This window comes from Protopterus annectens, chromosome 6.part0 (genome assembly GCF_019279795.1).
Source record: "Protopterus annectens isolate FY-2018-M chromosome 6.part0, PAN1.0, whole genome shotgun sequence".
NCBI lineage: Eukaryota > Metazoa > Chordata > Ceratodontiformes > Protopteridae > Protopterus > Protopterus annectens.
This window is the reverse complement of record NC_056737.1, coordinates 990,995,775-991,013,204: the sequence shown is the minus strand read 5'-3', so window position 1 is coordinate 991,013,204 and position 17,430 is coordinate 990,995,775. Positions and strand designations below refer to the sequence as shown.

The 17,430-nt window shown below is 43.7% G+C and overlaps 2 protein-coding genes across 2 annotated transcripts in view; one reads left to right on the top strand and one right to left on the bottom strand.

The window, feature by feature from the left end:
- ISCA2 (iron-sulfur cluster assembly 2) overlaps positions 1 to 11,163 on the bottom strand; it is a 148,360-nt gene extending 137,197 nt beyond the window's left edge. Inside the window, exon 1 of the mRNA XM_044074625.1 lies at positions 11,005 to 11,163. Coding sequence (XP_043930560.1) covers positions 11,005 to 11,072 — 68 coding nt within the window. The 5' untranslated portion in view covers positions 11,073 to 11,163. The remainder of the gene's footprint in view (positions 1 to 11,004) is intronic.
- A 38-nt stretch (positions 11,164 to 11,201) lies between these two features.
- The window catches only part of NPC2 (NPC intracellular cholesterol transporter 2), a 429,334-nt gene continuing 423,105 nt past the window's right edge, over positions 11,202 to 17,430 (top strand). Inside the window, exon 1 of the mRNA XM_044074627.1 lies at positions 11,202 to 11,284. The gene's annotated coding sequence lies outside the window, so the exon portion shown is untranslated. The remainder of the gene's footprint in view (positions 11,285 to 17,430) is intronic.

The window sequence follows — 17,430 nt, the reverse complement described above, 5'->3', positions numbered from 1 at the left end:
CCCTTAGAACTAGCCAGTTTTTTAGTTTTAGCACAAAAATCTGTTTCTTTGAGCTCAGCACTTGTTCAGAACTCGTAAGCACTAAATAAGCTACAAATTACTACAGCACTCAACTTTCCTCACTTGTCTAGAGGAAAACAGTTTTTAGTACTTAATAAATAAGCACCTATCCAGGCATGTCTAAGGGTCAGCTCCCGGTGTTTTCTCCTGTCTGCCTGATGAATCTGGGCATCTTGGGGCAATGCAGCAATTGCCTCGTACACAGACAACCTTCTCCTCCTACCACACAACACAACAACCTGTGAGAGATGCACTTTTATAGCCAAATTGGAAGCAAAGCTCTCTTCACCCAAAGACTGGACTAGACAGTCAAGAGGAGAAGGTAAGCACTTGCACCAAACCACACATCACATAGTCTCAACACCTACACCACCAAAACACACACATAGAAACAAGAAAAACACACCTACATTCGCGGAGGCTCTCAATAAAAATCGACTCAAGCAACAAAGACCTCCAAAGCATAAATGCAAGCAACCTCCACCCCCCAACACAACCCAAATGATACATAGCCCACAAACTCAGTGTGCCACTCAACCACAGCCCATAAGGCATAACAACGCACCCAACACTCTAGTCATATGTGACTCTATAGTCAGGCACACTGATGTTCCACTCACCAGGCTAAACAAGGAGAAAATTACTGTCAGCTGCCTGTCAGGTGCCAGGATCCACCACATAACACATGCACTCAGGTCACTCCATAACAAGTACAAATATGACTCTGTCATTGTCCATTTTGGTGTGAATGACCTGAGACATACCTCCCTGAACTACATGAAAAGAGACATGGAGGAGCTCTCCGATCTTGTAGCCCAGGCAGGTATGACCCTAGCCCTGAGTAGCATCCTTCCATCACCCAGAATGATACCACAGTGCATCCTTCCATCGCCCAGAATGATACCACAATACAAGGACAAAATAATTGACTTCAACAGTCAATCATGGGGTTGGGAGGGTGGCCTAGTGGTTAAGGTGTTTGCCTTACAAACACAAGGTGCAGGGTTTGAGTCTCACAAGGGATAATTGGCTAGGCTTAAAATGGCTTGCAAGGGCAGTTAGCCTAGTACTAATCTAAGAACCAATGAACTGGCCAAGCTTCTGGGGTCATTCTAAGGAGATCCAGTATCTGTCTGCCTGGGATGACATAATCGACAGACCACGATGCTTTGCAGAGATGGCCTGTGCCCGTCACCCTTGGGATTCTGGATACTGGCTAAGGCTCTTGCCACCCCTATAGTGCCTTTTTTAGGGAAGGTTCAAATGACAAATCCACCACCTTAACAGGTACAAGTAAGCAAAATCTGAGGGTAATGCTACTCAATGCTAGAAGTCTAAACCTCAAAATGCATTCATTTGAGGCACTCCTTAAAATGGAGAACATCTACATCTTTGCAGTAACAGAGACCTGGTTCAAGGCTCCAGAGAGCACCCCTGCATTACCAGGCTATTCATACCACACCTTTCGGCAACCTAACCTGGACCGAAACACTAAAGGCGGAGGCGTGTCCATATTCATCCACACCTCCAGGCCAGTTGCTCAGCATAACGCATCCGAGATTATCCAAGTGCAACTAACTCTGGGCAAGACCGCAATCTAAATTGTAACTTGCTACAGATCCCCCACCATGCCCCAGGATTCCCACTCCTCATTTCTCGATACACTGGAAAATATTAGGGTACAACTCAACAACCTAATAATGGATGATTTCAACTACCCCATTAACTGGGAAAACTACTCATGTACCAACTCTTTTGCTCAACATTTTCTGGAATTCATAAATTCCAATGCCTTGGATCAACTTATCCACACCCCCACCAGGGGCAGCAATATCCTAGAAATAGTCATTACCAACATGGACGACTGATGTTCCATACCAGAGGTCAATTCCTCACTGGTAAGATCCGACCACAAGCTAATCAGCCTAGACATCCACATCCGCCCCCATTAGGGAAAGCACCGTAAAAAATGTCTCCAAAGCCATCTTCACGCTTCTAAGACAGAAGTGGCAAACTTCACGACACCCATGCAGACGGACAATAAGAGGTACAACTGCTGAATCCTATACAAATGCACTTTATAAGCACTTACATGAGTGTATGGATCCCTAACAGAACCAAGATGCTACCCTCCAAAAAAGGAAGCCAATCTGGTGGTCCTGTCATAAGCAAACTCTACAACAAAAGAAACTGTTGCAAGAGAGTGAGTAAATCCCATGATTGGAGGAAATCCCTGGTCAGCCTCAATAAGAAGCAGAGATCTCTCATAAAATCCTCCAAAGCTAGTTATGAAAGCAAAATTGACACCGATTCTAAAGACAACCACAAAGCATTCTATAGCTATGTCAAGAATCACAATGGCAACACTCAGATCTGCTCCGAGTTACAGCACAATGGCAGTAAATATACAGAACCAACTGATATTGCCAAAACCCTGGCAGATAGGTTCAGTGCTAACATTACCCCCTAAAGGGCCCATCTCTATACCGGAAGAATGCAAAGTTCTTGTAATCACAGCTGCACAGGTAAAAACCACACTCTCCAAAGCCAAGAGCACGGCACCCATGGGACCTGACAACATCCCAGGCTGCATTCTACACGAATTGCAGAATGAACTGGCACCCCACCTAAGCACCATGTTCAATCATAGCCTCATCTCAGGCTTTGTGCCCATTCAATGGCACACAGCGACTGTTATCCCACTCCACAAAGAGGGAGCCACCATGGACCCCAGGAACTACTGCCCCATTAGTCTAACGAGTGTGGTCTGCAAGGCCATGGAATGTATCATCATGGACCTTATACATAAAGACATTGGTAATCTCCACACTCTGGACCCTACCCAGTTCGGGTTTGCAAAAGGCAGATCACATCTCCTTAACCTGATACTTCTTTGAAGCAGTTACCAAAGCCATCGACGAGGGTAAAGTGGTTCACACAGCCTATTTAGATCTCGCCAAGGCTTTTGACATCATTCCCCACTCTGAAATTATAGATAAACTCACTAAACTAGGTATAAATCCCCATGTCACAAGATGGGTTGCCAACTGGCTCACTGACAGAACGCACACTGTGAAAGTAGCGGACTCCAAATCCTACTTCAGACCGTGACAAGTGGAGTACCACAGGGTTCATTCCTGGGTCCTCTTCTGTTTGCTATCTACTTTTCTGAAGTACAGGCTAACACAGAAGGTCTTTGGCTAACAAAGTTTGCAGATGACTGCAAACTATAACCCATAATTGAAACTCCTAACAATGTGGATATCCTACAAAAGGGCCTCACGGAGACAGATGCCTGGTGTCAAAACCATGGCCGCAAGCTTAATGCCATAAAGTGCACGGTCATCCCCTTTGGTAAAATCTTTGTATCCATGAGCTACCACATAGGTGGTAGTCTACTTAACACCGAAAGTGTGATAACAGACCTTGGGACACAGGTGGACAGTAGTCTCTCCTTTGATAATTACATTGCCACAGTAGTCAGGAAATCCCTCTACGTGGCACACCTCATCACAAAAGGTTTCTCATCCAGGAAAAAAAAGAGGTCATTGTTCCCCTCTACTCATCACTCATTAGACCCATTACAGAGTACAACGCCCGTTTTTGGTATGTACCTCACAAGACATCTACAGCAACTGGAAAGGCTGGAGGAATACCCTTATAAAGAGGATTACTGGCCTCATACAGATGCCCTACGCAGACCATCTCAAAAAACTCCAGCTTTACTCCGTCGCATATTGCCTACTCAAAGGCGATCGCTGCCTAACATACAAAGCCAAGTCAAACTAAGATCTGTTGGACATGCTCCACTTAAAGAAATCCCAATCCCTCCAAGCTACATGCTCTAGGGACCTAAACCTTGTCACTACAATAAACAGAACATGCTGGAGGGATAGATTCCTGTCCCAGACACTTCCCATACTCTGGAACAAACTACCTATCTATATCAAACAAAGCTCTTCATTAGCACTCTTAAAGAAAAATCTTGAGGATTGGATGGGAAATAGAAAATTCACCCCAGGGATCACCTCTGTGGCTCTGCTCGACAGGGAGCACAGGAAAATAATTATCTTGGGTGGCAAAGCTAGGGTACCTTTTTGGCTAGGCTTATATAGGACCTAGGGTCATAGCCTAGTACCGACCTATGAACCTAAAAAAAAAAAAAAAACTTTGGGAAAGAGGGGATCTGTTCGCAAAGACAGCATGCAAATATGTTAGGCCTGATTGTTGGACCACTTTAGTATATTCTTGGTGCCATGAAAGGCCACTTTAAGCCTAGCCAATAACCTGAGGTCAGAATTAAACCCCAGTGTTGTACTACAGTCAGTCAGGAAAACATTCATTTTGCATTTACTAACTGAATAGAAATTAGATCAAGCTAATTAGCGGAAGGAGCTGAGAAACAGTTTTCTTATTTAAAGGACAAAAACGGGATTCTAATATCAAATATTCAACTTCTCTATCCTTTTCCCTATTTACTGTCCCCGCTATGAATAAAGAATGCAGCACTTAAAATATTTTAAATAGACTTTTTCTCTCCACTAGATCAGTACCTTTATTGTACTATGGTGGTTTCACTTTCAAAAAAACGTTTATCCTGCCCTGGAAAACTTTGCTGCAGTCTCCAAATTCATTGATGTTATCAAGACCAATAAATACAGGTAGCTTTCTGGCCAACTCCCTCCCCAAACTGACATCACCATGACCTTCCTAAAAAACCACCTATGCTGTGATGTCACAGCTAACTGGTCCTTCTCCTACCCATAAAGAAAGTAGAGGCTAGAACAAGGAAACAGTACGAGTCAAGTCCCCTGCTGTGAGCTGTCAATCACAGCAGGTAACAGCTCAAATTACCCTTAGTACTTTGACAGCTAGGGAAGTTAGATGTGAGGTGGATGGGAGTGGAGTCAAAGTAGTACAATTCAGGCTTCACAAAAGACTGCAGTTTAGCCATTCTAAAAAGAAGCAGCAGTAAAAAGCACTTTGAAAGTCTGTTCTGTGGCATTTGCACTGTTCGTGTTTTAAGTAGTCATTGAATGGCATGAAATGTTACTTTAAACTGACTGAAAAATAGCTTTGCATGCATGTAAAATCAATGCAGAGGGACAGCAGCTTTAGGAAGAAAGAGGCCTGCGTGTTTTTTTAAGAGACAAGCACTGCACTGTGGGATACCGAGAGGTAGATGACCACTTCTTCTTTCGGCTTTTCCCGGTTAGGGGTCGCCACAGCAGATCATCTTTCCACTCATGATTGGCAGTGGAGTTTTACGGTGTCGAGTTGCCAGCCCGGTGCCAAACCTTCCACAGAAGGCAGGCACACACACACACACACACACACACACCTAGGGCCAATTTAGAGTGTGTCCAATCCACCTACAACATGTCTTTGGGATGTGGGAGGAAACCGGAGCACCCGGAGGAAACCCACGCGACCACAGGGAGGACATGTACACTCCGCACAGAAGGCACCCGAGCCGAGGATCGAATCAGAGAACCTCTTGCTGTGAGGCGGCAATGCTAACTGCTGCACCACTGTGGCCGCCCGCACCACGAGGTAGACTAAACAATCAGAATTATTTCAAGATGCCAGACCCCATGTGGTCAGACTCAGAAATCTATTATAAAAATATTTAAAAACCTGTAAACAGTCCCAGAGTGACATTAAAATATAGGAAACACCAAATTGTGATGAAATAAACATGTTTTCTCAGTCTGTGGGTGCGGTTCTCCTTTAATGTAGTCACTCTCCAGCTCTCTTCCTCTTCTTTCGGCTGCTCCCATCAGGGGTCACCACAGCAGATCAACTGTTTCCATTTCTTCCTGTCCTCTGCATCTTGCTCTGTCACACCAACCACCTGCATCTCCTCTCTTACCATATCCATAAACCTTATCTTAGGCCTTCCTCTTTTCCTTTTACCTGGCAGCTTCGTCCTTAGCATCTTTTTCCCCAATATACTCTGCATCCCTCTTCAGCACATGTCCAAACCAACGTAATCTTGTCTCTCTGGCTTTGTCTCCAAACCTTCCAACCTGGGCTGACCCTCTAATATACTTATTCCTAATCCTGTCCATCCTCGTCATACCCAGTGCAAATCTTAATATCTTCAACTCTGCCACGTCAAGCTCTGACTCCTGCCTTTTTGTCAATGCCACTGACTCCAGCGCATATAACATAGCTGGTCTTATTACCTTCTTGTAGGCCTTCCCTTTCACTTTTACTGGTACTCGTCCGTCACAAATCACTCCTGACACACTTCTCCACCCACTCCATCCTGCCTGTACTCTCTTCTTCACCTCTTTTCCACACTCACCATTACTCTGAACCGTTGATCCCAAGTATTTAAACTCATCCACCTTTGCCACCTCTACTCCCTGCATGCTCACCATTCCTCTATCCTCCCTCTCATTCACACGCATATATTCTGTCTTAGTCCTGCTGACCTTCATTCCTCTTCTCTCTAGAGCATATCTCCACCTCTCCAGGGTCTCTCCTCCACCTGTTCCCTACTCTCACTACAGATCACAATGTCATCAGCAAACATCATAGTCCACCGGGGACTCCTGTCTGATCTCATCTGTCAACCTGTCCATCACCATTACAAATAAGAAAGGGCTTAAGAGCTGATACTTGACGTAATCCCACCTCCACCTTAAACGCATCCATCACTCCCACCACAGACCTCACCGCTGTCACACTACCCTCGTACATATCCTGTACCACTCTTACATACTTTTCTGAGACTCCTGACTTCCTCATACAATACCACAACTCCTCTCTAGGCACCCTGTCATATGCTTTCTCTAAATCCACAAAGACACAATGCAACTCCTTCTGACCTTCTCTGTACTTCTCCATCAACACTTTCAAAGCAAACATTGCATCTGTAGTGCTCTTTCCTGGCATGAAACCATACTGCTGATCACCAATCACCTCCCTTCTTAACCTAGCTTCCACTACTCTTTCCCATAACTTCATGCTGTGACTATCAATTTAATCCCTCTGTAGTTACTACAGCTCTGCACATCACCCTTATTCTTACAAATCTCACAGCTATAAGAACTCTTTTGAAAACTGCTGTTTGACTGCATTGATTTTAGGATTTTTTTCCCCACCTTCCCAATTCTTGCTGTGCTTTTAAGATGCCCACCTCTATTACAAGTCAGACTTTAGAAGCCCCTTCCAGTGCCAAGTCTACTGAAAATCAATATCTCAAACTGATAAGGCACTCCCATTAGACTCGAAGTTTGAGTAAGCTTTTGTTTCATAACATCCCATTTCAATTAGTGCACATTGTAATATTCAAAGTGCTAATCTGAAATTGTGCATCGTTCTTTTCTGCATTTTTCCTTGGTTTAACCAAAAGTTAACTGTTTGCATTTTTAACTTGGCCTGGGGACCACAGTCCTGGAGTATCATTCACAGCATTGAGAAAATTGTGAACTGCTGTAGGATCTGAGCCTTATATACACTTGTACTGCATTTCTGCCATTTACTGACTGGATGACTCTCTAGCTGAGCTCTTACATCTTCTGCTGAGCTGTGCAGCAGTGGTTTACATATCCTGAAAGACCCAGGCAGCGAGTTGCATTTTTCATATAAAACTTCCTCTGCTCTTTCCTCAAGTATCTGGTAGGGTGCAGAGCAGCTAGTTTGTCTGCTAAGAAGTACTACCCAATGAATGCTCTTTTAGATCAATCCTAGGCCTGTCCCCCTAGCCCAAAAACTCCAAATTTAGTTACAAACCCCTCTCATACCACCCCTCAGAGATCACAAAGAGAGGATCCACAGCCATGAGGCGCACTCTCCTATTGTCTTTGTTATGTAGACATCCTGGTGGAAATGGCCATCTTGAGACACTGTAGCAATTCCCTCATCTTTACCGACAACCACCTTATTCTTAAGCAGCCTGGCACAGTATGCGACAGATGTAATTACACCATCGCTTTGGAGGCAAAGCTTTCAAATACAGACACTGAAATCTTCAAGCAAGTTGCCAGTAACACACATATTATACCTACTCTGGATCAGAAGCAATCTCACATATTCTGAGGCTCTTAAATGCAACTTACCCAAACCTCAAAGGCCTCCCATACTCTGTCCTTAATCTTCCAAACACTCTACAAAGAATACACTCCACAGGACACACACAACCACATCTTACAATGCCTCAGCCTCTGAGCTTTTAAGGCAAACTGCCACAAAACAAATAAATAAATAAAATAAAATAAAATATCCTAGTCACTGGGGACTCTAATGTGAGACACACAGATACCCCACTCACCAGGCTAAGCAAGGAGACAGTCACAGTCAGATGCCCATCAAGGGTAGGGATCCGCCAGACCACATGCACACACTGAACCACAAGTACCAGTATGACTCTGTCATAGTCCATATGGGTGCTATAATGACATGAGCCATACCTCACTATACTATAGGAGGAGACACGATAGACCTTACCTTTTGTGTCAGAGACAGACATGAGTCTAGCACTAAGCAGCAGTCTACTCTCTCCAAGGATGACACCACCATATAAACAGAAAATGATGGGCTTTAACAACTGGCTTATTCACTGGTATTCTGGGGGGGGGGGGCAATATTTTTCAGCTTAGGAGGACATGACTGGCAGAACACACTGCTTTGCCAGGGATGGTCTGCACCTCTTCCCGATAAGCTTTCAGATATTGGCCAAAAACCTAAGCCACCCCCTATAGTGCCTTTTTTAGGCTATGCCAATCTGAAAAACTTTACACCATAGTAAATTCTCCTGAAGATAAACTAAAGAAGTCACTGCTCTATGCCAACAACTCAACAGGAAGCTCCACTGCCTGGAAGGGCTCCTTGCCCTGGATTTGCTGACACCTGTGCAGTTATTGAGATGCACCCTGGCAGTGTAAGAGTAAAATGCCTTCCATACAATTAGACCAGCTACCACAAAGAAGGAACTGCTCAATTTCTGAGTTGTTTGGCTTCTGCTACATAACTCAACTAGTAATGCAGCTGATTGTAGGTAAGTACAAACTTGCAGTGTTAAAGATTGTACTGCATTTTATTTTTCTGTGTATTTGTTTCATTGGTATGCGTCTCTCTCTAGTTATTTAATTTTCTATTTAATTGTTTCATAGAATACTGTGGTCTCTCTCGGTCTCTGCAATTAGTTTGTCGCCCACCCTCCCTGTTCGTGTTTTGGTATTAATCTTGGTGGCTTTGGAATTGCCCACCCCTCCTGTAAATTTGTGTTTGAACACTCCTCCTGGGTCCATCTCATTTGCTCACTCAACCGAGTACAGTGAGATCATTATTTTGACTTCAGACACTCCAACCAGTCCCATCTGTTCAGCTCTGTCCCAGCTCTATTCCAGTCTAGTGTCACTAGCTCATTCTACCTAATACAGAGGGAACATTTGTGAAGGACAAGCCACTTGGGTCCTTAATTTTGAATCATCTCCTGTTTCTCCATTTTCTCTTTCCAGAAAGAAAACAAAATCTAAGCTTGTTTCCTGCCTTTCCTGCAACTAGTTTAGTCCAGATACAGATTTGCTGTATCCAGGACTGTTTGTAAGCTTCTGAGTCCCCAAAGCCTTTCTGTGTTGGAGGGAAGCCTTCTTGCTTATCAGTGGGAGTGGTAAGTACTAGGCAGCCTATCTACCACAAGACTGGTTTCTGGCCCAGAAATTGTAGTTTATTGGCCATTTGGCAGTTTTTCCATCTCTTTCAACTTTCTGGTTTAAAAGCACATGTTTGCGCTTGTTTCCCACCTTTTCTGTAACTAGTCTAGTCCAGATAGAGATTTGCTGTATCCAGAACTGCTTGTGTAAGCTTCTGAGCCCCCCAAGCCTTTCTGTGTTGGAAGGAAGCCTTCCAGCTATTAAGTAGGAGTGATAACCACTAGGTAGCCTATCTATCACAAGAATGATTTCTAGCCCAGAAATTGTAATTTATTGGTCGTTTGGCCAGTTTTTCCATACCTTTCAACTTTCTGGTTTAAAAGCCCACGTTTGTGCTTTAATTTCCCACCTTTCCTGTAACTAGTCTAGTCGAGATACAGATTTACTGTATCCAGGAATGTTTGTAAGGTTCTGAGTCCCCCAAGCCTTTCTGAGTTGGAGGGAAGCATTCTAGTTTATCAGTGGGAGTGGTAAGCTAGGTAGCCTATCTACCACAAGATCCAGGTACAGATTCTTAGCTTTAGCACTTGAATTTGCTTATTCGTGCTCAGCACTTGTTCAGAACTTGTTAAGCACTAAATAAGCTACAAATTACTACAGCACTCAACCTTCCTCTATCTGGCGGAAAACAGTTTTTGTACTTCCTTTCCTCACTTGCTTAGAGAAAAACAGCTCTTATACTCACTTTCCTCATTTGTCTAGAGGAAAGTAGTTTTTTATTCAGGAATGTCCAAGGGTCAGCTCCCAGTGTTCACTCTTGTCTATCTGATGAATCTGGACATCTTGAGGCAATGTAGCAATTGCCTCGTACACAGACAACCCTCTCTTCCTACCACCCAACACCACAACCTGTGAGAGATGCACTTATCTAGCCAAACTGGAGGTAAAGCTCTCTCCAACCAAAACTGAACTTGACAGTTAAGAGGAGAAGTTAAACACTTGTACCATACCACACTCACATAGTCCCACTAAGCCTACACCACCAAAATCCACACAGAAAAACATTCATAGAGGCTCTCGATAATAATCTGCTCAAGTAACAGAGACCTCCAAAGCAGAAATGCAAGCAACCTCCACCCCCCCCAACACAACCCAAATGACATATAGCTTACAGACTCAGTGTGCCAATAAACCACAGCCCATAAGACAAAACAATGTATCCAACACACTAGTCATAGGTGATTCTATAGTCAGGCACACTGATGTCCCAAAACTCTGACCGCACACCAGCGATGAGACTCATCACTTTATTAGGGACCACAAACAAAGGTGCTCTCACCTTTTGTGCAGCAACTCTGACCCCGCCACCGCTAAGAAAGATACTGCACACTTCAAGGATCCAAACATTCTTCCCTCACGTGCTCTCCCGTCCCACCGGGGGTCACTACAACCTCCCCAACAGCGGGAGTAAAAAAACAAAACAATAAACAAGGGAAAGAACGCGGTATCTCTGCTATCACGTGACAGCGCAGACGAAGTGGTCCGATGTTTCACATGATGTAAGGACAGTAGTTCCGGTACTGTAGCTAAGGAAGTTTAGTCCTGAGGAAACGATAAAGGTAAGGGAATAATAAAGTTGTACTGGAGTTAGGTGAGGATTGTAACATTCTTCTGCTTCACGAAGACTTGACTTTGTCAGGTTAATTTATACTGTCGTGTGTCCACTTGTACTGTTGTTGTGTTTGTTGATGAACTTAAAACCGTACCTTAATTTTCTGATTTAGGGAATCTCGGGGATCGATGGATTCATCGTGTCTGTGATGTTGCTAGTTCTACAAGTGAAGTGTGTGTTCTTTCTACATAATGATTTTCTTTATTATGTGACTGTTATTGAATTAGGTTGGTTTGTTGTATTGAAATATCTTTGCAAAATGGCACATGTTGGACTCGTGCCTGAAAACATTAATTAATTGAACAAATATTAAATATATAAATAAACACATTTGGTATGTGGGATAAGTAATACTGTGCCGATATTTGGGTAGGTCATGGTCGGGTGACGCATTCATGCTGAGGTGTGGGATGATGTGGGAAATTCACCGTAATATTTCTGTTTCTGCTGTGTACAGTTTAATGGTAGTGCTAGCTTTAGACATTAAATTACTTGCTGTTATACTACAAATATTTCAGTGTAGTTTAGAAATCAAACGATTCTACTTCACAGATGTCTTCAAATGAAGAAAGATGGTAATGCTGTTAGTGTACTCTGTATCTTACTTCCTGTGATCCTGTGACTTGTTTTTAGCCTAAAGGGCAGTCCCCGACCCTGCCCTAATGGAAATGCTACACATCTGCAACTCAAATGGACAAGAGTCACTCCCTCCATAGATATTAACCTAGCCTGTGACGTTAACGGAACATGTTGGAGAGACTGAGATCTCCCAGAGATTGCTATACCTCTGGAATAGACTGCCAATTCACGTAAAGCAGAGTTTCTCACTGACCCTATTCAAGGGCAACCTGGATAATTGTATAGGCTGCAAATTCCACCCCCAGCTTGTAAGTGCTGTAGGGCCGTTAGCCCATTTATATGAGCCTTTAGATAGAAGTGGCATTTCTACCGATTGTTTATACTCCAGAGGAAAGGTGTTGATTAAGGGAATCTGATGCAGGGAAAGCTAGAGGGAGCACAGTAAAGTCTTTGCTTTTAGCACTAAGGAATACAACAGAGTTTCAGTGAGTTTGAATATAGACTGGGAACATTACTCAAGCCCTAACTTTCTAGCCCAACGGTTCCTGGAGTTCATAAATTCAAATGCCATGGAACAGCTAGTCACTGTTCCCACAAGAGGAGAAAATATACTAGATCTCATTGTCACAAACATGGGGACAAAATGCTCCACACCGGAAGTATATCCCTCATTGGTGAGATCTGATCATAAACTAATCTCACTGGAAATCCACATCCTGCCCCCACCCCAAACAAAAAAGACCATAGTGAAGAACTTCTCTAAAGCAAACTTCACACTACTCAAGACTGGTGTGGTATCCTTCAGGGTCCCTGAGCCAGAGGAAACCACAACCCAAGCTATGGAAGCCACTTACAAATGCCTTCTATGAACACCTCCCAGGACTGCATGGATCAGACAATCCCAAATAAAACCAAGACTCTTGCCACAAAGGGCAAGCGTCCAGTCTGGTGGACCCCAGCCATTAACAAACTTTACAATAAGAGGAGAAAGCTATTACATGATAGAACAAAATCCATAAAAGGGAAGTCACCCCTGATCATTATTAGTAAAAATTACGAGCACTCATAAAATCAACTAAGGCCAATTTTGAGAGAAAAATTGCCATGGATTCAAGGACAATCATAAGGCCTTTTCAGCTATGTTAGGAACCTGGGTGGAAACTCCCAGATATGCTCAAATTAGTCCAAAATGATACAAAATCACTGAACCCACAGACATTGCCAACATACTGGCAGACAGGTTCAGTGCAAACTTCACCCCTCTCCCCTAAAGGAGAGATAACTATCCCAGCCGAGTGTAGCCTCCCGGACATCTCAAATGCGGAGTGAAAGCTGCTCTCTCTAAAGCTAAAAACACAGCATCAATGGGACGGATGGTGTCCCGGCTGTGTGCTACACGAGCTAAATGAGGAATTAACCCGCACATAAGGCAGCTGTTTAATCTCAGCCTTACCACAGGATCGTGCCCAAGGGTGGCGTCGGCAACTGTGGTCCCACTCCACAAGGGCGCCTCTCACGGACCCTGGTAATTACGCCCCATAAGCAACAAGTCTAGTCTGCAAAGCTATGGAGAGGATCATAATGGAGCTCATAAACAAAGATATGGGGACTTGCAGACATTGGACCCGACCCAGTTTAGCTTTGTCAAGGGAAGATCATGCCTTTTGAACTTGGTCGACTTCTTGAAACAGTCACCAAGGCCATTGATGAGGAAAGGCAGTCCATACAGCCTACCTTGACCTTGCAAGGCTTCGACACAATACCCCACTCGGGTATTGTAGAAAAACCAACTTAAATATAAACCCATATGTCACAAGATGGGTTGCAAACTGGCTTAAGGACAGAACCCACAGGGTTAGAGTTGCTGGCGCTGTGTCAGACTCCAAGCCGGTCACAAGTGGTGTCCCACAGGGCTCGGTCCTTGGCCCCTATTGTTTGGCATCTACTTCTCAGAAGTACAGGCCAGCATGGGAGGACTTTGGCTGACAAAGTTTGCAGGCGACTGCAAACTGGGCGCCATAGTGGAAAGATGCATCGGACACGGATATCCTTCAGAAGGACTCACGGAAACAGATAGCTGGTGCCAGAGCCATGGCCTGAAGTTAAGCCAAAAATGTATAGTCATACCCTTGGGAAAAACAAGGTAACCCCAAGCTACCATATAGGTGGCAATCCACTAAGCACAGAAGAGGTTATCAGGGACCTGGGGACCCAGGTTGACAGTGGCCTTTCTTTTGACACTCACATTGCTAAAGTGGTTAGAAAGACCTTCTACATTGCCCACCTGATCATGAAGGGATTCACATCCAGATCTAGTGAGGTCATTGTTCCCCTGTACTCTTCACTTATCAGACCAATGATCGAGTACAATGCCCCATTCGGGATGTATCTCACCCGACATCTGCAGCAATTGGAGAGACCCCAAAGTTCCTCACCAAAGGATAAAGGGACTCCAAAATCTGTCATATGGTGCCAGATTGAAGAAACTCCAGCTCTACTCAGTCGCATGCCGTCTGCTCAGAGGTGACATGTGCCTGACATACAAGGCCATGTCCAACCCGGAATTAATGGACATGCTCCACCTCAAAAATCCAAATCCACCAAAACCACTAGAGCAAGCGACTTAAACCTTACCACGGATATAAATAGGACGTGCTGGAGGGATAGATTTATCACTCAGAGACTCCCTATGCTGTGGAATAAAATCCCGGTCCATGTGAGGCAGAGCACCTCGCTGACTCTGTTCAAGAGAAATCTAGACCTGTGGATGGGAGATCGTAGGTTTACCCCGGGAATCATCTCTGTGTCACTGCTGGACAGAGGCACAACAAACTAATAGGCACAGTATTTTTTCATATAAGGGGTGGCGTAAGCCGCAAAAATTTGGGCTAGGCTTATAAATGCCTTAGGGCAGATAGCCTAGTATAAACCTATGAACCTATGAAACAATTTTTTATCTTGGGTTTAGATTTATTATTTATTTATTTTATTGACCTGGAAAGTCCACTGGGTCAGAAACTCATTTTCAGTGGAGGCCCATGGAGAAAAGCTCCAGTTACAGATACAAAAATATTCAAATAGTGTAGACAAAGTTCAGATGTTTGGTACAAACTACATTAGTAATTGGATATAATAGCATGCAATAAATTGATAGAAAAAAATCATTCATGTAGCAGATTACTTCAAGGTACACATTTCTTTAAAGTAGACAGTTCTAGGAGTAGTTAGTGAGATGTTTATTTTTATTATTTGTTTTACATTTGCTGACCAGGTATGTCTGTCTGAGCTAGGTATGTCTGTCTGAGCTGAGGAGCCCTTCTTCAGCTGAGGCCCGGGAAGAAAAGTTACAGATATTATACAAGTATCATATAACAAAAGCAGTTAAAACCACAGAAAATATATAATTCTTACAATACAAATAATATATTTTAGTAATATGTTTTATGAGAATAAGAATTACTAACTTAAGTTACATAATGCAGTAAAAGTCATATTGAAAGTTGCAGATAGGCAGGGCATCTACTAATGAATGATGTTTGCAGATTAGGTTAAAAAGACAGTTGAGGGACTAGTTAAGGAAAGGATAGAGTGAGCTTGTGAGAGGAAAAGTAGAGAGCAGGAGGTTGATCATCATTTGGATGGGGGGAATGCGGCAAGTCCAGTGACATTTAAAATACTCTTTAGTGGTTGTCTTAAATTGTTTAGGATGTGCGAGGGTCCCGATTTTTAGTGGGAGTTTATACCAAGCAATAGAAGGATGATATATATATATATATATATATGTATATGTATGTTTCACCCAGATTTGGTCTTGGGTAGAACTTTGGAGAGGTCTAGTAGGAGAATAGTGGGATCTGAGGGAGGATAGAGTCGGACAGTAGGTAGGCTGGAATAAGATAGAGTGGATGATCTGGAGCTGAGAGAGGAGAAGCAGGTGCAGTAGTTCGAACCAGTTTTAGAGAGAGAGTGTGATGGGTGATGGGATTTAAGTTTGTTGAGTAGCAAATCTAGCTACCTTGTTGTAAGTAGACTCTAGTTTGTTCAGTAGTGAGGAGTTGAGATTTGGGAGCTAAAGATGCTTGGGCTAATTTGGTAGAAAAAGTAAAATTAGAGATTGTAAACTGATATGGAGGGAGTTCTTAAAGGTTTTGTGAGAAGTTAGCAAATTGTAACTTGAAGGAAGGATATAATCATCCAAAGCTAATTTTGAGAAAAAAATAGCTAAGGACTCTAAAGACAACCATAAAGCATTCTTTAGCTATGTCAGAAACCTAGGAGGAAACTCCCAGATATGCTCAGAATTAGCTCAAAATGATGTGAAGATTACTGACCCTACAGACCTTGCCAACATACTGGCTGACAGGTTCAGTGCAAACTTCTCCCCACCCTCCCCGCCTAAAGAAGAGATATCTATACCAAATGATTGTAGCCCCCCAAACATCTCCAACGCTCAGGTGAGAACTGCTCTCTCAAGGCAAAGAACACAGCATCCATGGGACCTGATGGTGTCCCGGCTGTGTGCTCCATGAACTCAACGAGGAATTAAACCCACAGTTAGGACAGCTGTTTAATCTTAGTCTCACCTCGGATATGTACCCAGGGAGTGGCACACAGCGACTGTGGTCCCACTCCACAAAGGCGGTGCCTCCACCGACCCTGGAAATTACCGTCCCATTAGCTTGACAAGCCTGATCTGCAAAGCCATGGAAAGGATCATAATGGATCTCATAAATAAAGACATAGGAATTTGCAGACTTTGGATCCAACCCAGTTTGGCTTTGTCAAAGGCAGATCATGCCTTTTAAACTTGGTTGACTTTTTCAAACAGTCACCAAGGCCATTGTGAGGAAAGGCAGTCCATACAGCCTACCTAGACCTGGCGAAGGCTTTTTCGATACAATACCCCACTCGGTATCATTGAAAACTCATCAACTTAAATGTAAACCGAGACATGACAAGATGGGATGTAAACTGGCTGAGTGACATAACCCACAGGGTGAGAGTTGCTGGCGGCATGTGAGACTGTAAGCCTGTCACAAATGGTGTCCCACAGGGCTCAGTCCTGGCCCACTCTTGTTTGGCATCTACTTTTCTGAAGTACAAGCAAACACAGGAGGGTTATAGCTGACAAAGTTAGAATGACTGCAAACTGGGCGCCGTTGTTGAGAACACATCCGACACAGATATCCTTCAGAAGGGTCTCACAGAAACGGATAACTGGTGCCAGAGCCATGGCCTCAAGTTAAATGCCAAGAAATGCATAGTCATACCCTTCGAGAAAAATAAGGTTACCCCTAGCTACCATATAGGTGGCAATCCCCTGAACACAGAAGAAGTTATTAGGGACCTGGGAACCCAGGTTGACAGTAGCCTTTCATTCGACACTCATATTGCTAAAGTAGTTAGGAATACCTTCTACATTGCCCACCTTATCATGAAGGGATCATCAGACCAATGATCGAGTACAATGCCCCATTCGGAATGTATCTGACCCGACACTTGCAGCAGCTGGAG